At 43.2% G+C, this 23,166-nt stretch overlaps 1 protein-coding gene across 3 annotated transcripts in view; it reads left to right on the plus strand.

Annotated features, from left to right (window-relative positions):
• Positions 1–23,166, plus strand: part of fam189a2 (family with sequence similarity 189 member A2) — a 101,034-nt gene that overhangs the window by 27,261 nt on the left and 50,607 nt on the right. For 2 of the 3 annotated variants that reach the window (XM_072258100.1, XM_072258099.1), the window contains one exon: positions 17,299–17,409. The exons of the other annotated variant lie outside the window; for it this stretch is intronic. In XM_072258100.1, the coding sequence (XP_072114201.1) occupies positions 17,299–17,409 (111 nt within the window). The remainder of the gene's footprint in view (positions 1–17,298; positions 17,410–23,166) is intronic. 3 annotated transcript variants of the gene reach the window in all.

Genomic DNA, 23,166 nt, shown 5'->3' on the forward strand with positions numbered 1-23,166 from the left:
TGATAAGGAAGGCAAATGAAATGCTAGCGCTTACTTTAAGAGGACGAGAATATAGAGGCAAGGATCTAATGCGGAGACTTTATAAGGCACTGGTCAGACTACACAGAGTATTGTGAGCAATCTTAGGTGCTTCATTTAAGAAAGGAGAGGGTTCAGAGGAGGTTCAGGAGAATGATCTTGGGATGGAAAAGTTAACGTATGAGAAGCGTTTGATGGCTCTGGGCCTGTACTTGCCGAAGTTTAGAAGAATGAGGAGGTATCCCATTGAAACTAGTCAAAAATTGAAAGACCCAGACAATGAATGTGGAGAGGATGTTTTTTATAGCGAGGGAGTCTAGGACCAGAGAGCACAGAGAAACATAGAAAACCTACAGCACAATCCAGGACCTTCGACCCACGTTGCTGTGCCGAACATGTACTTACTTTAGAAATTACCTAGGGTTACCCCATAGCCTTCTATTTTTCTAAGCTTCATGTACCTATCCAGGAGTCTCTTAAAAGACCCTATCGTATCCACCCCTGCCACCATTGCCAGCAGCCTATTCCACGCACTCACCACACTGGGTAAAAAAACTTACCCTTGACATCTCCTCTGTACCTACTTCCAAGCACCTTAAACTGTGCCCTCTCGTGCTAGCCATTTCAGCCCTGGGAAAAATCCTCTGACTATCCAAAAGATCAATGCCTCTCATCATTTTACACAGCTCTATCAGGTCCCTCTCGTCGCTCCAAGGAGAAAAAGCCAAGTTCACTCAAACTATTCTCACAGGGCATGCTCCACAATCCAGGCAACTTCCTTGCAAATCTCCTCTGCACCCTTTCTATGGTTTCCACATCCTTCCTGTAGTGAGGTGACCAGAACTAAGCACAGTACTCCAAGTGGGGTTTGACCAGAGTCCTATATAGCTACAACATTACCTCTTGGCTCCTAAACTCAATCCCACGATTGATGAAGGCCAATACACCGTATGCCTTCTTAACCACACAGTCAACCTGCACAGCAGCTTTGACTCGGACCCCAAGATCCCTCTGATCCTCCACAACGCCAAGAGTCTTACCATTGATGCTATATTCTGCCATCATATTTGACCTACCAAAATGAAACACCTCACACTTATCTGGGTTGAACTCTGTCTGCCACTTCTCAGCCCAGTTTTGCATCCTATCGATGTCCCACTGTAACCTCTGACAGCCCTCCGCACTATTCACAACACCCCCAACCTTTGTGTCATCAGCAAATTTACTGACCCATCCCTGCACTACTTCATCCAGGTCATTTATAAAAATCACAAAGAGAAGGGGTCCCAGAACAGATCCCTGAGGCACACCACTGGTCACTGACCTCCATGCCGAATATGACCCGTCTACAGCCACTCTTTTCCTTCTGTGAGAAAGCAAATTCTGAATCCACAAAGCAAGGTTCCCTTTGGATCCCATGCCTCCTTACTTTCTCAATAAGCCTTGCATGGGGTACCTTATCAAATGCTTTGCTGAAATCCATATACACTGCATCTAATGCTCTTCCTTCAATGTGTTTAGTCACATCCTCAAAAAATTCAATTAGGCTCGTAAGGCATGACCTGCCTTTCACAAAGCCATGCTGACTATTCCTAATCATATTATGCCTCTCCAAATATTCATAAATCTACCTCTCAGGGTCTTCTCCATCAACTTACTAACCACTGAAGTAAGACTCACTGGACTATAATTTCCTGGGCGATCTCTACTCCTTTTCTTGAATAAGGGAACAACATCTGCAACCCTCCAATCCTCTCCCCGTCCCCAGTGATGATGTAGAAATCATTGCCAGAGGATCAGCAGTCTCCTCCCTCGCCTCCCACAGTAGCCTGGAGTATATCTTGTTTGGTCCCGGTGACCTATCCTGCACTGGCACAGCTTCAGAAAAAGAAGGACGTCTCATTACAACAGAGATGGAGGAATTTCTTTAGCCAGAGGGTGGTGAGTCTGTGGACTACAAATATGATCATAAGACCATAAAATATAGGAGCAGAATTAGGCCATTTGGCCCATCAAGTCTGCTCTGCCATTTCGTCATGGCTGATCCAATTTTCCTCTCTGCTCTGATCTCCTGCCTTCTCCCCATATCCCTTTATGCCCTGACCAATCAAGAATCTGTCAACCTCTGCCTTGTATATACATAAAGAGTTGGCCTCCACCAGCTGTCCATGGTGAACAATTCCACAGATTCATGACTCTTTGGCTAAAGTAATTCTTCCTCATCCCCATTCTAAAAGAATATCCCTCCACTCTGAGGCTGTGTCCTCTGCTCTTAGCCTCTGCCACCATAGGAAACCGCCTCTCCACATCCACTTTATCAAGGCCTATCACCATTTGACAGGTTTCAACGAGGCACCCCGAATTCTTCTGAATTTTAGTGAATATAGCCCAGAGCCATCAACTGCTCTTCATATGACAAGCTATTCAATCCTGGAATCATTTTCGTGAATCTCCTTTGAACGGTCTCCAATTTCAGCATATTCTTCCTAACATAAGGGGCTCAAAACTGCTTACAATACTACAAGTGAGGCCTCACCTTGCTTTTTATATTCGAGTCCTCTTGAAATGAATGCTAACATCATATTTGCCTTCCTTACCCCAAACTCGACCTACAAATTAACTTTAGGGAATCCTGCACAAGGACTCCCAAGTTCCTTTAACCTCTCAGATTTTTGTATTTGCTCTCCATTTAGAAAATAGTGAACCCTTTCATTCCTTCTACCAAACTGCATGACCATACAATTCCTGACACTGTATTCCATCTGCCATTTCTTTACCCATTCTCCTAATCTGTCTAAATCCTTCTGTAGCCTCTCTGCTTCCTCAAAACTACCTGAACCTCCAATTATCTTCATATCATCTGCAAACGTTGCAACAAAGCCATCAATTCCATTATCTGAATCATTGATATAATGTAAAAAGAATTGGTAGCAACACACACCCCTGTGGAACACCACCAGTTACCAAAAGCCAACCAGAAAAGGCTCCCTTTATTCCCACTCTTTGCCTCCTGCCAATCAGCCACTGATTTATCCATGCTAGAATCCTTCCTGTTATACTATGGGTTCATATCTTGATAAGCAGCCTCACGTATGGCACCTTGTCAAAAGCCTTCTGAAAATTCAAGTATCCAATATCAACTGATTTTCCTTTGCCTATCCTGCTTGTTTTTTCAAAGAATTCCAACAGAGTTGTCAGGCAAGATTTTCTCTTTTACTCTTTATGGTAATAATATTCTTGGCTGTTTGATTTGCCAAACCAAGGTTACTCTAAAATCTCCAGGCACAATCAAGACACAGGAGACTGCAGATGCTGTTATCATCAGCAGCAGCAGCAGACAATGTGCTGCAGAACTCAGCTGGCCAGACAGCACTGGTGGAGAGAAATGGACGGTTGATATTTTGGGGTCGAGACCCTTAATCTGGACTGAAAAATAGAGAATAATAGTCATTAAAATAACCAATAGAGGTGAGGTGAAAGGGCAGGGAAAGAGAATAGAGAATAATAGTCATTAAAATAACCAATAGAGGTGAGGTGAAAGGGCAGGGAAAGAGCTGGTAAGTGAAAGACTATAAGACATAGGAGCAGAATTAGGCTATTCGGCCCATCGAGTGCTCGCTGCCATTCCGTAGTGCCCGATTTATTATTCCTTTCAACTCCATTCTCCTGCCTTCTCCCCATAACATTTGATACCTTTACAAATCAAGAAACTATTGTCCTCTGCTTCAAGTATACCCAATGACTTGGCCTTCATAGCATCTGTGACAATGGATTCCACAGATTCACCACCCTCTGACTAAAGAAGTTCCTCGTCATCTCTGTTCAAAGGGACAGCCTTCTATTCTCAATCAGTGCCCTCTGGTCTTAGACTTACCTACAACAGGAAACACTCTCTCTACTTCCACTCTGTGTAGGGTTTTCAATATTCAATAACTCTCAGTGAGATCCCGCATTCTTCTAAACTCCAGTGCCATCAAATAGTCATAGTCATACTTTATTGATCCCGGGAGAAAATGCTCAGAGCCATCAAGCACTTCTGCACGAATCCTTTCATTCCTGGGATCATTGTGGTGAACCTCCTCTGGACCCTCTCCGGTGCCAGCACATTGTTTCGTAGATAAGGGTCCAAAGCTGCTCACAAAACACCAAGTGCGGTCTGACCAATGCCTGATAAAGCATTATATCCTTGCTTTTATATCCTAGTCCTCTTGAAATGAATGCTAACATTACATTTGCCTTCCTCACTGCCAACTCAACCTGCAAGTTACCCTTCAGGGAATCCTGCACAAGGACTCCCAAGTCCCTTCAGATTTTGATATTTCATTTTGAGTGCTATTTTTAGTTTTAGTAATATTGGGGAGCATAGGATTGAGAGCCATCCTATCAGGTACGGAAATGGATTTCGTTGTTCTATTTACTTTGTAGAGGGTGAGGCTTCAGGAAGATTGGTTAGGCAGCTAATAATAGAAGCTTGATAGAAGTGACTGATTGGAGGATGGAGGTCATGTGACAAAATCTCCAGGACAATGTCACCTCAGATGTAACAACCCTCCTGTTGTGGAGCTGGAGAACATCATCAAAGTTCAAAGTAAATTTATTACAACAGTATATGTATATATATATATATATATATATATATATATATATATATATATATATAACCATTTACAACTGTGAGATTCATTTTCTTGCAGGCGTACTCAATAAATGCATAACAGAATAATAACCATAACAGAATCAATGAAGGATCACACCAGCTGGGCGTGCAATCAGTGTGCAAAAGGCAACAAGCTGTGCAAATACAGCTTGTTGCCTTTTGAAATAGTAATAAATAAATAAGCAATAAATATCGAGAACATAAGATAAAATGTCCTTAAAAGTGAGTCCTTAGGTTGTTGTCATTTCAATGATGAGGTAAATGACGTTGAGTGCAGATGTCCCCTTTGGTTCACAAGCCTAATGATTGAGGGGTAATAACTGTCCCCGAACCTGCTGGTGAGAGCCCTGTGATCCTTGTACCTTCTGATGGTACCAGCTAGAAGAGAGCATGCCCTGGGTCCTGGGGGTCACTAACATTTGCTGCTTGGGAGCTTTTTTGGCAGTATACTACCAGGGGAAAAAACTGGTTAAATAGATATTCGAAGTGTCTGAATAGATTTACTCCTAATGTTTTCAGAACTGTGGTCCCCATTGTAATGACAGTGGTCAATTTCTCCATACGAAAATCTCACAAGAAGTTTTGTGATAATGGCCAATAATTAGCCCTCAATTATGTTGAGTACTGGATAAAGTTTGGCCTGGATGCCTGTGCACTGTTCTTTGAAAATGTTGGCATGGGACCTTTAACATGCAGATGAGGCTGCAGTCTAATGTCTCATCTAAATGCAGCTCTTGTAGGATAATATATCCAGTCCACAGGTTAGAGGTCCTGAGCTGGAGCAAGGCCAACTTTGTAAGATCTAGATGGTGTCAACTGGGAGACTTTATTTAAAGACAAAGGAACCTCAGGAAAGTGGGAGGATTTTAAAAGGATCATATCAGTCTAGGGGCAGTATATTCAGGTAATCCTGGATGACAAGAGATGTTGAGGCTCTGGTCAAGTGAAAGAAGAATGCTTGTATTGTGTCTAGGTAGCTGGGTGACTATGCCTTACTGGATATAAGAAGTTTAAGATCAGGCTTTCCGTGTTGTGCCATTGCAGTGAGGCGATGCTGGAGTGTTCTTTCCAGGGCGAAGGTCTGGGCAAAGTTGTATGGAAGACCGGCAGCTGCCCATGCAGCAAGTCTCCCCTCTCCACGACACTGATGTTGTCCAAGGGAAGGGCAAGGGCCGATACAGCTTGGCACCAGTGTCGTCGCAGAAGTTGCCAGAACAAGGTTGAAGGCAATGTCGGACTGCCTTAAGGACTCCAGCTCCGGATTTGTCCTCAGAGTTTACTCCCGAAGTCTTTCCCATGAGCAGCGGAGGTTTGAAATCAGAGTTTTCCCTCTCTTAGATGGACTGCCTTCCCAGGCTGACGAGCACCAAGACAACACTGGAGGACAATGCCTTCAAGTGCAGTCTCTGCAGCTGAGACTGTTACTCCTGCGTGGGCCTCCACAGCCACAACAGACGCTGCTCTACCAACACAGACTGAAGCAAGACTTTCCAGGTGCAGATCCATGGTCTCGCAAGACTAACGGATGCCACCACCAAGATCAGGCTTAAGGGGAAAATCTGGATGGGAGAAATAGGGTATAAGATGACAGATTTGGCAGGCAGAGTTAAAGATGTTCTTTAGTTATATTAAGGGTTAGGGGGTGACTAGGAAGAGACATTGACTGACAATGATTGTTTATTAACTTTAGTTCAGCTTTCAATACAATCATTCCCCAGAAGCTGGTGGGAAAACTGTCCATGTTGGGTCTCAACACTTCCCTCTGTAACTGGATTTTGGACTTCCTGATGAAGAGACCACAGACTGTCTGTATTGGCAGCTACATCTCTGGCTCCATCACACTGAGCACCAGCACCCCTAAGGGCTTCATGGTCAGCCTACTGCTATTCACAATGCCAAGGCCAAATCCAGTTCTAACCACATCATAAATACCAAGAATCTTGCAGATACTGGAACTCCAAAGCATCATACATAAAATGCTGGAGGAACTTAGTAGGTCAGGCAGCAACTTTAGAAATGAACAGTCAACATTTCAGGCTGAGACCCTTCTTCAGGACTGAAAAAAAAAGTGGGAAGATGCCAGAATAAGAAGTTGGGATAGGGAAAGAAGGGTATCTGGAAAGTGATCCGTGAAGCCAGAGTGGTGGGAAAGATATAGGGCTGGAGATGAAGGAGAGGAGAGTGGACCATAAGAGAAAGAGGAGGAGGAGGGGCATCAGGGGTGGTGATTGGCAGGCAGAGAAGAGGTAAGAGGCCAGAGTTGGGAATAGAAAAAAAGGGGAGCATGTGGGATTTTTTTTTTTACCAGGGGGAGAAATTGATATTCATGCCACCAGGTTGGAGGCTATTCAGGTGGAATGTAAGGTTTTGCTCCAACAACCTGAGGGCGGCTGCATCCTGGCATAAGAGGAGGCCATGGAGTGGCATATTGGAACGGGAATGGGAATTGGAGCTAAAATGTTGCATCACCGGGAAGTTACGCTTTTGGTGAATGGAACGGAGGTACTCAAAGAAGTGTCCCCCGATTTATGACGGGTCTTATCAGTGTAGAGATGGCCGCATCAGGAACACCAGCTATGGAATAGAAGGCCCAGCAGGTTCACAGATGGCGTATTGCCTCACCTGGAAGGATTGTTTGGGGTGCTGAATGGAGGTGAGGGGGGTGGTGAATGGACAGGTGTAGTGCTTTGGCCCAATGCAGGGATAAGTGCTGGGAGGGAGATTAATGGGCAAGGATGAATGGAGGGAGAAATCCTGGTGGAAAGTGTAGAGCAGGGGGAGGGATGGAGGTATAGATGTGTTTGTGTTAGGATGCCCTTGGAGATGGTGGAAGTTAAAAAGAATGATGTGATGGATAGGGAGGCTCGTTGAGCTAGCCACATCGCTGAGTTCACTGACAACACAATGGTGGTTGGTCTCATCTCCAACAAAGACGAAACAGCATTCGCAGAGAGGTAGAGCAGCTTGCAGACTCATGTAAACACGACAACCCGTGTCTCAACGGCACAAGACTAAAGGGATGATTGTGGACTTCAGGGAGTTGCAGGCCAACCACTACCTACTGCATATCAATGGCTTCTCCATGGAGAGGGTCAGGAGCACCATGTTTATGGGCATGCACGTTACTGATGAACTCACCTCGTCTCTCAATACTACCCTTTTAGCCAAGACAGCACACTTTCTGAGGAGTTGGAGGCAATCATTCTTATTATATTCTTCAGGAGCACCTTCAAGAAGAGTTCCTGACCAGCTGTATCAGCATCTGGTATGGGAATTGCAAGTTGCAATACATCAGATTGCAAGGGCCTGCAATGGATAGTGAGGACCCCTGAAAGCATGATCTCCCACATTCAGGACATGCTGTATATCAGAAGTGCTGCTTATATGTTGTCAAAATTCCTTCGATCCTTCCCACAATTGCTTTGACTTCCTGCCGTCACACAGCAGGTGCCACGGCATAAGGACCAGAATTGTCAGACTGAGTAACAGCTTCTTTCCCCAGGCTGTTCGACTTCCTAACACCATTGCCTCCCTGTCTGAATGCCCCTCTGCCTCGTCCTCCCCTCTCTCCCCAAGTCACGGACACTCTCATTGTGCACCGGTCACTTTTTGTCTTTTATTGCTGCTGTATCACCTATTTATGTGACTGCTTGTTTTATTATAACAGTGCCAGTAACATTTATATTGCCTTACATAATAATGCAGCTCGCTTTTTATGTGAACCTGTCAATCTCCAGGCCATGCCCCTCAGGGACACGTGCTAATATTATGTTGTGACTATATTGCTGGATCTTAACTACATGTGCTGTGTGTGACTATACTGTACTGCATGTGCTGAGTTCCGCACTTTTGAGGAGGAACAATGTTTTGTTTACCTGTATACTTGTGTATGGGTGAATGACAATAAACGTGAACTTGAACTAGGTCCCCTAAAGACTATCAGGGCTGCCTATGTATAGAGCCACAGGAAATGTCTGTGATGTTTAAATGTCTGTTTCTGCTCATGTTTACTTAGGAGAATATGATGGATGGCAAATAAATGAGGGTAATAAATAGTAATCGTGCTTATTACGAGGAAAGAGGTAATAGCAGCCTTGGAGCCCATTAAAGTGCGTGAATCCTTAGGGTTTGATCAAGTGCACTCCTAGACCTTATAGGAGGCCAGTGATATTTGCTTTACCATTAGCCACTGGCGAAGTCCCAGAAGACTGGAGAGTGGCTAATGTTGTTCCATTGTTCAAGAAAGACGGGCCTGAGACCTACAGGGGCAGTGAGTGTGATTTCAGCTGTGGAGAAGTTACTGGCGAGGATTCTGAGGGACAAGTTCTACCATCTCTTGGTAATCAAGGCCTGATCAGGAATTGTCAGCATGGTTTTGTCTGATGAATCTTTTGGAGGTTTTTGAAGATATAACTCGGGATAGGTGAGGGTAGGGCAGTGGATGTCGTCTAGATGGACCTTTGCCTAAGTCCCGCATAGCAGGCTGATCTGCAAGGTTAGGATGTATGGGATTCAGTGGGGGGGTTTTGAGGTAGATTCAGAATTAGCTTGATAATAGGAAGCAGAGTATGATGGTTGAAGGTTGATTCTCCTGCTGGAGGCCTGTGACTTGTGGGGTGCCTCAGAGTGTGGTGCTGGGACCCCTGTTATTCATTATGTATGTAGATGATTTGGATATGAATGTTAATGGTACAACTGGCAAACTTGTTGATACAAAATGAGGAGATCAGTGATAGTGAAGCAGGTTACAATGACTTACAACAAGATCTTGATGTCAGAGAAGTGGGCTGCAGAATGGCAAATGGGTTTCAGCTTAGATATGTGTGAAGCGAGGCATCTTGGGCATTTGAACCAGGGTAGTGAATGGAGGGTACTGACGAGTGTTGTGAAGCAGAGGGACCTTGGAATTCAGTTTGCACAGTTCATTGAAAGTAGACAGGGTGGTGAAGAAGACAATTAGCATGCTGGCTTTCAGTCAGGGCATTCAGTTTTGGAGCAGGGACGCTATGGTGCAGTTATATAAGTCATTGGTGAGGACACACTTATATACAGTTTTGTACACCAAAGGTCACCCTGTTAGAGGAAAGACACTGTCAAGCTGGAGAGGTGCAGGAGAGATTTACGAGGATGCTACCAAGGCCAAGGTGTCTGAGATAGAGAGAGGTTGGTCACACTGGATTTGCATAATGATAATAAGTACTTATTTGGAGCATTTTTTTCACAGATGATGTACCTCAAAGTGTTTCACAATGGAAAAAAAATGTAAACATGCAAATAAAAGACAAAAAGATCTTTGTTAAAAGCATAGTTAAATAAATAGGTTTTGAGCTGGTATTTAAAATGTGTCAACTGAGTCTGTATCCCCGATAGTTTTAGGTATTAAATTCCGCAGTTTAGTAGTGCAGTTCAAAAAAGCTGACCTGTTAGTTATGTTTTGCGGGAGATTGTTTAAATTTAAGGGACCGGCGGTAGAAGACCTGGGAGCTCAAGCAGGGTTATAAAACAGAAGTGATTCTGTGATGTACTCCAGTCCCAGACCATTGAGAACATTAAAAATAAGTAAGAGAACATTAGAATTCTAAAAGATACAGATAGCCAAGACAGAGTAGTCTAGCAAAGGCATTCTGAATGAGTTGAAGTTTGTCAATAGATTGCTTTGAAATCAAAAGGAAGGGGAGTCTATTTCAGCGTATGAGGCTGAATTGAAGAGATTGTTTGAGCATTGTCAGTTTGGTAATGGGCTTAAAGATACACACAAGATTGTTTAGTTTGTGGAACCTTACAAGAAAGCATTCAAAAATGGCTCCTAACTGAAACACATTACATTTAAAAGAGCAGTTGAAATAGCTATATCAATGGAAATAGCAGACAGATGCAATTGAGTTGCAGTCAAGAATGAAAGTGAGCATGAACAAAATTCAAAGTACATGGAGCTTAGAAAAATAGAGGGCTATGGATAACCCTAGGTAATTTCTAATGCAAGGACATGTTCGACACAGCTGAAGGGCCTGTATTGTGCTGTAGCTTTTCTATGTTTATAAAATTGCTATGTTTATAAAATTGCAATGTTTATCAGAAGCCAACTTGCCAAACAAATCGTGTTACCATTGTAGCAGGGGCTCACATACACTAGACCAATGCAGGTTTAAAGGTGAAACTTGCAGAAAATGCAACGAAGTATGACACATACAAAGAGCATGTTGGGCAGACAAAAATAGATGAACTGCGCAGGGACGAGAAAAAGATAAAAAGTCAAGTTGCAATTTCAAGAAGAGCACAAATCTGCATGCTGTTAATGACAAATCTGATAATGTTGAGAGTGACGTAGGACCAGGTAGCCTTGAGATTTAGAATATGAAAACTATCAAGAGACAAGCAATATGGCTTACACCAGAAGTGAACGGCAAATTAATTCAAATAGAGTTGAAGACTAGCTCAGCTGTTTCAGTCATTCCACAAAATGAGTTTGAATGGTATTTCAAAAATATGAAGCTGAAGCCTGCAGATAGGCAGCTAAAAACTTGTACTGGAGAAAAGATCGTTCTTGCAGGAATAACGTTCATAACAATGAAATGCAACAACCAACAAGCCAGTTGGGTGTGTATGTGGTAAAAACAGGAAGGCCAGCATTGTGGTGGTGTGGTTGACTGAGACAACTGCAACTTGATTGGAGATCCATCCTGTATTTGCATGCCATATGCCTTGCAATGGAGTCAGTTGAAAGTGAATTAAGAAAGGTACTGGATGTTGGTGCCTCTGTTTGGAAAGCAGACTGGACCAAAGAAGGACCATGTTGCTCAGAGGAATCGTGAAAGTGATGAAAGCAGTGGTCAGAATACAAAAGTTTTGTTGGCAATTTATCTGAGAAAGCTTCTGATATGTTAATCAGGCACTTGTGAAATGTGGTTCGGTTTTAAGCTGGTTCAATAAGCTTCAGGAAAGTTGCAAGCATTCGGTTTTTGTGAGAATAAAGAACCAGAATCTACTCTGTGTGCATTAAGATTATTGCATGAACTTCAAGCGGGAGACAAAAAGCTGCTTGCAAAAGTAGATGCAAAGAACAAAACCCAGATGGATGAATGGAAGGCCAAAAAGGAAGGAGTCCATGGAGATATAAAAACAAAGGATTCATCACATGATGTTGTGAATGAGGACCAAGAGGAGAAATCTGATCGTAAAGGGAGCAATAGAAGTTTTAATAAGAGAATACTCCAATGAACTAAATGCACCTTCTCAAAATCGAGGTGCACATCCTAGAAAGAAGGCAAAGAAAAACAGCAGGATAAAGAGAGAGAAAGAACGAAGCTGGGACCAGGAGAGAAGCAAGGATCAAAGTAGATCCAGAGAGAAAAGCTGAGGGAAGGAGACGAAATGTGTTTAGAGCCCTCAGAACCACTCCCTTTGGTCTCAGAGTCAACTCCTACAACCACCATGGAGGAGGGCCCAGAACCTGAGATTGTTTCACAGCTACAAGTCTCTCCTGCCAAGCAGAGTGATTACGCTTGTCAGGAAAGACATTATTCCGCAAGAGTAAGAAATCCTCTACAACGATTAAATCTTTAAGCCTGAATAGAACAACTTAAAATTTACTATGTTGTAGATGTCTGTACAGTGTTTACATTATATAGTATTTTGTGTTCCTAGATGAGTTGCAGTCTACATTGAGTTGAAGTTTATAGCTAAGCAGGGAGGAGTGTTGTGTATGTAATATTTCAGTAATATATGAGTAATATTGTAAATATATTTGATTAAACATTCTTATTTATTTCAATAATTCACTACAGGTTATATGTAAAAATACATGAATTGTGTACATCATGACACCACCAGGTGATACGTGCGCACCTCACTTAAGGTAAAAGCTGAAGTTAGACCCACATTCCCAACTCTCTTGTTTTCTTTTGAATTAGCTTAATGTTTTGGAGTTACAAACATACTAGGTGCATTTAGTAATTTCTAATGAATCGGAGTTTAGTGATAACCCTGCAGATGGTACTTTCACAGATGGAGGCCACTAATCTTGGTTTATTGATCCCTACCGTGATTTTGGACCGCTCACATTGGCTCCCTAAGTCATAGAGTGGATTCCACCTATCCAGAGGCACAGTAGACATGAAGTCCACACTCAGATTCCTTATTGCCACCTTTTATCAACTCCTGGATTCTCTTCTTCTGTGTTCTATAATGCTCCCAATATCCAGACTGCCAGCTATTTGCCGCAACATTATAATCCTCATCAGTTGATTCTATACCATTTTTAATTTCTCTGGTCAGTATCACTTTTTTCTTTTAGGGTTTTTTTTTGCCATGAAGGATTTTTTTTCTTGCAACTTGTGGGTTATTTCTTGTACTGCTAACCATTGGCTGCTCATTGTCATACCTTTTAAATTGTTCTACCAGTTATCCACATCAATTCACCTCGGTTTCCTGTGTTAGACTTAAGACCCTACTTCTGTGCTGCACCATCAAATCCAGTGCAAATTCCCTTATGGTTACTCTATTGAAGTCATTTATCAACCCCACCTCATTACACAAAATTTAAGGAAGGATTTTAAAGTCTTCAAAGTAGTTCAGTGGTATTGACTAGTACCTAGATTGGGCTGGTTCGGCTTGTATCAACTGATGTTTAGAAGTATAAGAGGGGATTTGATTAAAGCATAAGGTTATGAGGGATCTTGCCAGGATGGATGTGGAGAGTATATTGCCTCTTGTGCAAGAATCTAGGATGAAGTATCATGGCTTTAATAAAAAGAGTTGCATATTTACAACAGAAATTTTGTCTCATTGTGGACTTTCCACCTCAAAACTTGGTGGAAGGAAACTTTTTGAAAGTTGTTAAGGGTGAAGCAGATGGACACTAGCTTCGTTAGGAGGCAAAAGATAACTGGTGGTAGGCTTGTGCACGGCTGAGGCTATAATCAGGTCAGCCCAGGATTTTATTGAATGGCTGATGCTGCTCCTTATTTTGTAAGTGTTGGGGGAGGGACTGCAGAGAACCTTTGTTAGACTTGGCTCTCTGCATGAATTTGTCTCAATCTTATGTTTGTTTCAGAATGGGACAGTGGCATAGCCAGTAGAGTTAGTGCCTCGAGTGTCTGACTGTGACCTTGGCTGCTGCTGATGTGGAGTCTGCAAATTCTCCCTGTGAATGGATCGGATCCTCCCACATCCCAAAGGCAGCTTCTTGTTCACTGGCCACTACGCATTGCAGAGGAGTGCTGAAATTTGAATAATTTAAGAAATACGATTTGAATAAAAGGGTGTTTGAGGGTCAGTGCAGATTTGTTTCTATGCAGTGTGTCTCCATGTCTCCCTCTGATCCTGAGACACACTTCAAAGCAGTAAAAGCGCTTTGAGCGGTATTGTGCTATCTGTGTTAACATTAAAAAATATCCTGCCCTTGCATTAACTGGTTAAACATTTCACCATCTGTAGAAGCTGAGGTGGTAAAAGAAATGGTTTAAAAGCAAGTTCCATTCTTTCTTTGTCTGAAAGATAAACCAACCATAACTGAACAAGCACTGACCCGGGTTTCCTCCAGTCTCAGCACAAACACGTGTTGCCATGGTTAATCGCTGGATCTTTTATTCTCAAAGGAGTTGAAAGGGAAAGAACTCTCTGCCTCGTGCTGACCTTTATACACATGCTTTGTTTTTGTTGGACATGGAGTCCCCAAAATACCATAAGTAATCAGCCATTTAAATGTGCTTTTAAAATTAATCTGATTGTCATGACCTTCAATCTCCAAGTCAATATATTCTACAGAAAATATGATACATTTTATATATTCCAATGTGTCCTCTAGAAAATATGAACAGCTCTTTGAGATCTCTGTGTTCCTCCAATTCCAATTTCTTTCCCAAATTATTCCACCATTGGCAGCCATGCTGTCAGTAGCCCAGGGTCTCAGTTCTGGTATTCGCTCCACAAATCTCTGTCCTCTTCCCTATTTTTAAGTGCTCCCTAAAACCCACTTCAGCTGCAGTTTGCTGTTAAACCTTTGGTCATTTTTCAAGGAGTCAGACAATATCATATTTAACTGAGTTGGTGTGAGAGACTGAGGGTGCATCTATACTTGTGTCCCTTTATGTGAGGTGAGGAGGTGAATGTGTGTAGGTGGGGAGAGAGGGGAGTACGTGCTTGAGTAAGGCAGCAGGGTAGATTGGATGGGATGCGGGATATGAGTGGGGAGGGAAAGTGTGTGTAGGGTGGGATCAACAGTCCAGGTAAGTATTGTCTGTGAGCACAGATGTCTTTACAGCTGTCCCAATGAATAAATAGCCATACTGCAAGAAAAGTGACCCTTCAGTCCACTAAATCCATACTAACCAATAAGCACATGCTTACAGTAATCCTACATTAATCCTATTTCATTTTCCCCAATCCATCGCTCCACAAATCTCTTCGTCCTCTTCCCTATTTTTTTAAATGCTCCCTAAACCCCACTTCAGCTGCCTGCCCTGCAGGTTGCGGGGGAAAATTAACTTGCCAACCAACGTCATTTTTTGGGATGTGTGAGGAATCCGGAGAGCCCAGGAAAACACACATCGTCTCAGAGGATGTTCAAACTCCTCACGGTCAGCATCAGAATTCAGGATTGAACCTGCATTGCTGGAGTTATGAGACTCCAAGATACAGGCTACAATACTGTGCCACCCCACATGAGGTGACCAGCTGGCATTTGGCATTAGAGGGTTCAGTCCTTTCACAGAGCTCCACCTCCACCTGCTCTTAAACGGGTGGAGAGGGAAGACGATGGCCTATTAAGTGAAATGTTTCTTTGTGAATTTTTTATTATTATGAATCTGTTATACCACTGGCGTTTCGGGCAGCAATGAAGGTCCTCCATCTCCGGTGGTGTTCAGGGCTTCCTTCATCATGTCAGAAGCTTCCTCTCAGTTTTCACTACTGTCAGTCATGCAAGTCCCAGGTGGAGACTCAGGAATAACGTCACACTCAGATGTCATTGCTATTTCCATAACTATTTTGTTTTACCAGTCAGGGTTGTTAGCCCTGAGATGAATCCCCAAACCTGGAGGACTGGTGGACCACTCTTAGTCTGCTCTCTACCCTTTGACCTGTTTGGCATAGGTGACCCTACCAGGAGCCAGAGCATAAGGCCCTGGCACCAGCCAGCATAGCTCTCCGGGTCCTTGAGGCACAATTAGCCTCCAAACCCAAAGACAAGGTTGTGGTTGTCTTTAGAGGATTTTGTGAAATGGCTTCTGCTTAATGAGTGTACTCTGCTCAAAGTCTTGGGAATTTTTAGTTTGAAAATCAATGAACAATGCTAATAATTACACTGACTCCATAGTGTGACTTCCCTGACCAGGAATTGATATTGCATATTTGTTTTAATAATTAAATTGAATTTGCAAAGCAGTGGCTAATTGAAAAATATATTCTCACAGCAAGCCAGGCAGCATCTGTTGAAAAGTACAAAGGTCGACTGTTTACTCTTTTCCATAGATGCTGTCTGGCCTGCTGAGTTCTTCCAGCATTTTGTTTGTGTGTGTGTGTGTGTGTGGCTTGCATTTCCAGCATCTACATATTTTCTTGTATTTGAAAAGTATATGATGTTGTATTTGCATGTAGACCCATTCTGGTCACTCACAAGCACTGGCAAGCTTAAAAAGAATTTCAAGCAAAGCAGATAATCAAATGACACATATTACAATATCATTCGTTTTAAACAAGAAAACCACCGTTGGCTGATGAATTTTGTGCCGTAATGGGTGTCCTGAGTGCTCTGGTTTCCTCCTGCATTTCAAAGACGTATGGATTAGTATGTTGTGGGCGTGCTACGTTGGGTCCTGCAGGATGGCACACTTGTGGGCTGCCCCCAGCACATCCTCGGACTGTGCTGATCGTTGGGGAAAATAACGCATTTCATTGTATGCTTCACTGTTTTGATGTACACGTGACAAATAAAGCTAATCTTTATCTTTATCAAAGCAGAAACCAGGCTGTTGATATACTCTAGTGTTTGTGTCTTCAGTTACAAAGCTAAATTTATCCTTGTCTGGCTATTGATGGCTAAATTAAGATGTTCACACAAGTGACTCTTGGATGTGGTTTGCAACAGTGCCCTGCCCCAGCCTGTGAAAATACCTGTACCGCGCCTTGGCTCAAAAGGTCTGTATATTACTGCAACAAGCATCTGTACACTTCTTCCCCAAAACCTTTGTTCACCATTGCCCTCCCAAGTACAAATGCTCTTTGCCCAAAGCGTCTGTACATTACTGTGTGCCAAACATCTGTGAACTGCTGCCCTTTCCAATATTCCTGTGCATTATTGAACCCATAGTATCAGTGCTGCCCTAAAACATCTGCTTTCCATTATTTCCCCCACAAACATCTGTGTCCAACTGTCTTTCCCTCAGAACGTCTGTACATTACTGCTCACCAGTAAAACATCCATCTATTACTTCCCCTTTGTGACCTCTGACCATTTTAAGGACGTTATACTCATTTGACTTTGAACCAGGGTGAAACCAGCCCTGTCAGACTTCAGCATCATCTCTTTTGGGTAGCTTTGGGTTTTGCAGGTGGCAGCCACAGATACACTATGCTCAGCCTGTGGAAAAGTGAGCTTTTGCTGATGGCTGTCCTCTTTTGCTTAGGTCAACCTGTTCATCCTGCTGTCTGTCGTCTGCGTTCTGCTGAACTTGGCCGGATTCGTGCTCGCGTGCCAGAGCGCGCAGTTTGTGTCTGGTATTGTGGACTGTAAGCTGGTGAGTGTGTGTGGTATCTTCCTCACTGATTATTTCAATGAATGTGAAGAGGATCTATGGGGAAAAGAGCAAGGAATGAAGAAGGGCGCCATCCATAAGTCTGTGGTTCAGTGGTGGTGCCATAATACTACGGTATATTTTTATTTGATTACATAAATAGATCATAATCAAAGTGTCTGTATCCAGTAATAATATCATAAACAGAACTTAACAGTATCTAAGGTCCAGGCCTGGATATTTTACAAATCCAGCAATGTGCAAGTAGTTATTGTGTTCTACACAATAAAAGGAGGCTGTTTAGGCCATCGTTCCTGTACCAGCTCTTTGAAAGAGCTCTCCAATTAGACCCAGTCTTCCTTTTCTTCTGCCACAGCACAACAAAATGTTTTCCTATCGAGAACTTATTCAATTCTTGTGTGAAACTTTGCAGGTCACAACTGAGTATATTCATATATTTTATATTTTTGCTCTTTTTTTAAACAAATTATTTTAAATCTCTTGTCTGGTCTCTCTCACCCCTGATTTTGAGCAATTTTATTAATAATTTCCCCTTAAAGAGCACAGCATAATTAGAAGCAACAGTTCCCTCATGCTCGATATATCACCTTTCATCTCATCCCCTACACTAACCCTATATCCCTTAATTCCATGATATCTAACAAACTATTACTCTTTGTCTTGAATACACTTAACAACCGAGTCTGCACTGCCTTCTTGGGTGGAAAATTCCAACGACTCACTAGCCTCTGGATGAAGGAATTTCTTAGCATCTCAGTGCTGAATGGTTGACCCCTCATTTTGAGACTGAGGAATGGCAAATGGAGTTGAGTTCAGATAAGTGCAGGGCATTGCATTTTGGGAAGTCAAAAGAGGGCAGGACTTTCCCAGCGAAAGGCATTTCTTGGGGAGTGCTGTAGGACAGTGGGACCTAGGAGTACAAAGACATAGTTCCCTAAAAGTGTGTCATAGATAGACAGAGTGGCAAAGAAGGGTTTTGGTATGCTGGTCTTCTCCAGTCAAGGCATCCAGTATTGGAGTTATGAAGTTGTGCTAGATGTTGATTCAGCTGCACTTGGAGTATTGTATTTAGTTTTGGTTACCCGACTACAGAAAAGGTGCTATTAAGATGGAAAGAATCCAGGAAATATTTACAAAGATGCTGCCAGAACTCGAGGGACTGGGTGAAAGGGAGAGGAAAGGCAGGCTAGGGCTTTGTTACGGAGTGTAGGAGACTGAGGAGTTTAAATCAGTGAATGCACACACTCTTCTTTTTTTCCCCATGGAAAAGGAATCAAAAGCTAGCAGGCATAGGTTTAAGGTGAGAGGAGAAAGTTTTAAAGGAGCCTGAGGGGAAACTTTTTCACACAGAGGGTGGGACATGTATGGAATGAGCTGTCAGAGAAAGTGGTTGAGCCAGATAAAATGAAAACATTACAAAGATATTTGGGCAGGTACATAAATCACACGCAATTCCCTCCCCACAATTGATAATAACTCCAGAAGGTGATGTCTCAAGAAGGCAGCATCTTTCATCAAAGATCCCCACCATCTTCTTGCAGCCAGGGCAGAAGTCCCACTTTACAGCTACTTCCCTTCAACCATTCAGTCCTTGAGAACTGTTACCAGAGTGGTACACTTGTAAAGCTGCTGCCTCACAACTCCTGTTACCAGGTTCAATCCTGACCCACCGTGCTGTTGGTATGGAGTTTGCATGTCCGCCCTATGACCTTCCATATCCCAAAGACATTCAAGTTGATAGGTTATTTAGCCACTGTAAGTTGCCCCTAGGAGGTGGATGTCATAGGGTTGAGGTACAGGTTTGACGTGTATTCACAGCTGTATTTTAGACACACAGAAGCACAGCTAGATCCCATAAACACCAAAGATTCAAAGTACATTTATTATCAAAGTATGTATGCAGTATACAACCCTGAGATTTGTCTTCCCCACAGACAGCCACAAAACAAAGAAACACCATGGAACCAACCTGTTCAAAGAAAAAGATCAAACATCAAACCCACCCCCTTGCCACCACATGCAAACAGTAACACACCAACGTCTGTCGTAGTGAGTGGTGGGATTTGGCAGGGGTTGATGGGAAGGTGAGGAGAAGAAAATGGAATGAGTGTTAGATGAGTGTAAATGGGTGCTTGACAGTCTGCATGGACATGATGGGCCAAAAGGCCTGTTTTCATGCTGTACGACTCTATAACACAATGGTGTTTGTGGGACCTTGTCATCCTGCTGCATTTTCTAATTGACAGTGGAAATTACACTTCAAATGTGTATTTCACTGTGAATATGGCTTTGAGATGTCTTGAGAGGAAATTGAAATGTTCTATAGAAACACAAACCATTCCTTAGTCCTATTGGGAAGGCTTGTGATGGGTCCATGAATAGTTGTAATGGGATAGAGCTCCCCCATTCTGAAAACCATGTACTTTGCAGGTATCATTACCACAGTCCTTCTCCATGAGGCACATTTTAAAGACTTGAAGGGTGTGGTGTGCCTGCTATCCCGCCACTGTTTGTTCTGCAGGTGTGTTGATGCAGTTTAGTCTGAGCCCAGTGTGTTCCCAGCCACCCAGCGGAAAGTCTCTGTATTAACTGGGAGTCACCAGAAACTGTACACCAATCTTCAGAGTTGTTCATGGGAAGAAAACCAAAAGGGCTGTAAGAATGTAGAGTTTTAATTTGATTCTCCTTGAAGTTTAAAATATTGCAGATGGGATAAAAGGTTGGCAGTGCAGAAAGTAAAAAGTGTGGTTTGCTCGCCACTCACCAGGAAGGAAAATGGACAGAACAGGTGACCAAGGATGGGAGTGCAGGAGCAATGTGGTTATAGACAGGAATTGTGTTGTAAACTCTCCAATAATGTGTCTAACCAGGCTTGGAAGCAGTATTATCTATAGGATGGGATGAAGGTCAGGGGAAGGGTTTAAGGTTTATGATCTGGTGCCTAATGTTAGAGGCTTTGACTAGAAATTGCACAGGGGTCAAATGGCTTAGGTGAGACTAAATTTGGCCAGCAACAGATGGAAATACAAGCTGGACTTCTGACTCTGATTTTCAGGCCTCCTACAGATGAGACATTGGGGCATAATGCCTTGTTCGTGAAGGGCCTGCTTCCTCTTTTAGGGCACATACGAGCCTGCTACTAAGGACTCTATACCCTGGGACACATCTGAGTAAACAGGCATACATAGTACAATTAAAAGATCTACAGATATGGAGCCAGAAGAGGTGGAGATGTAGTTCTCCACTATCGTCCCCATCTCTCACTACATAAAGTAATAAGGCATGAAAAAGGCTCTTTGACCCAACTCATCTGAGCCGATCATAGTGCGCATCCCAAATATGCTCACCTTTGGCCTAATCCCTCTAAACCCCTCCTATCATGTATTTATCCGAATGTCTTTTTTAAAGCATACTAGGTGTCATTTCTAACAAATGAGTGGAGGCCAAAATTTGACCCTATTGTTGGATGATTTTATGGTAGAGAGGCAACAGGTGTTGCTTGTCCTACCATCATAATCTCCTCTCCACCTGCTTCTCTGTCTATGCATGTTCCTATTAATGTCATTTTCCCCTTCCAAGTTCCTCTTACACTCAGTCCAGCCGCCATCACCCTGTTCCTGCCCCCCCTGCCTCTCCACCTGCCTGTCACCCACACATTCCTCCCAGTGGGTTCCCTCCCCCTACTGTTCCCATCTGTCCACCTCACCTCCCTCACTTGGTTCCTTGGTTCCACACTCCACCTTCTTCTCCTATGAGATTCCACCATTGTCACCTCTACCTACCACCTCCCAGCTTCTGTTGCTAATTCCACACTCCCCTCCATTCCTAAATCTAGTTATTGCCCGCCAGCTCCTGCTTACCTCTTCCCCCACTTCACTTTATAGTGGCTGTCTCCCCTTGACTCCTGCAGTCCAGGTGAAGGGTCATGACCCAAACCATTACTGTCCACTTTCCTCCACAGATGCTGCCTGACCTGCTGAGTTCATCCAGCATTTTGTTTGTCAGTCTGAAGTTCCATTCGCCACTCAGCACTGTGCTCAACGGCCTGAACTGACTGACAGCTAAGTAACACATGAATGATTTAATCTTTGCTTTGAACGCCTGCACAGCTTTCAAACCCTTCTACATTTGTCAAAAAGTCATTATCAAATTTCGTAAATGTCACCAAAATCTACCCTGTGATTCATTTCCTTGCAGCATTCACAGTAGAACAGAGGTACAATAGAATCAATGAAAAACTACTCACAAAGACTGAAAAACTGTGCTCATACAATAAATGAATGATAATAACAATTGTTCCACTGAAATGTTGGGGAGGGAAGAGGGAGGGGTTAATGCTTTGTTGCTGCTTGTGCATGGGAGGGGGAGGGGGTCTTTGGGGTTCTAATGTTTTACCATCATTCATTATTTGGGTACTCTTCTACTTTTCATGGATGCCTGTGAAGAGCAAGAATTTCAGGCTGTGTACTGTACACACTGAACGGAACCAGTGAACCATTGAAGTAAGTAAATAGATAATACCAAGGGCATGAGTTGTAGGGTCCTTGAAAGTGAGTCCATCGATGCTCCCCCTGCCCTACTTATTGCCCAGCTTCTTCTAACTCTGACCTGCAGACCACCTTGGATATTAATTGATGCACTATTGATAACCACGCCATCAGGTGCCAAGGCCCAAAAATCCTCCTCTGAACCCTTGGTCCTCCATACTTAACTCTCTCCCTTACAGAGCTCTTTAAAATCTACTTCTTTAGCTACCGTGCCCTCTGCAGCAGCATACCTGCACTTACCGTGGGCCTCCTCACAGTGAAGACATTACACAAATTCAGATTGTTGTTGTGAGAGCAGGCTTCGCTGGGGAAAACACAGCTGTAGGATCACCTGTCGTTCTAAAGCGGTTGAGATTGAGAAGATCTTTGGATGAGTCATCTGTTCCATTAGTAAAAGCCGTGAGCTGCAACAGAGCACTCTCTCTGACCAGGCACTTTTAGATTTATGAAGTAATGTGATTTGCAGGGGTGGGGTTATGACATCTAGTAAATCTAAAAATACATCCAGTTTTTAGCTCTCAGAGTAAACAGCACTGGATTGCAGCCTACCTAGAGGCATGAAGAGATTTTGGAGGTTTGATGAACAATACCTACAGCTTGCATTGGTATAGCACATTTAACATCATTTTAAAAAAGACCAATTGCATCCAAGGAGCACGATGCAACCAGAATTTGACACTGACTGTTATCGAGGATGGATTTAAGCCAAAGGAGAGAGAAGAGGATTCGGGAGAGAATGGCAAAGCTGAGGACCTTGGCAGCTGAAGGAACTGGCTGCCAGTGGGAAAGAGGCAATGGGAAAGGTGCCAGAAATTGAAGACCACAACAATCTCAGAGATGCGCAGGGACAAGGACAAAGAGTGATTAATAAACACGGAAAAGTTTAAAATCAAGTCTCAATTCTTAGCTATTTTAGGTTGATAATGAATGTGATTTGCTCTTCACTCCATAGCTTTGTGACCTGAATATTCTGGAAAAGCCTGTAATGAAACAGAACGGGAGATACTTAGGGAAATATTACCCATTGGGCCCCAGGAACGGAATTGGAGGCTCCCCAGTGAGATCGGCCATGGCCAACCACGCTTTAGCCTGGGGAATGGCCCTCTTACCCGGCTGGGGTTTCGCCAGGCGTCCTGTGCAACCCAATACCCTGTGTCGCCACCAGACCACGAAAGTATCATGCTCGTGGACT

This window comes from Mobula birostris, chromosome 5 (assembly GCF_030028105.1).
Source record: "Mobula birostris isolate sMobBir1 chromosome 5, sMobBir1.hap1, whole genome shotgun sequence".
In the NCBI taxonomy this organism is placed as follows: domain Eukaryota; kingdom Metazoa; phylum Chordata; class Chondrichthyes; order Myliobatiformes; family Myliobatidae; genus Mobula; species Mobula birostris.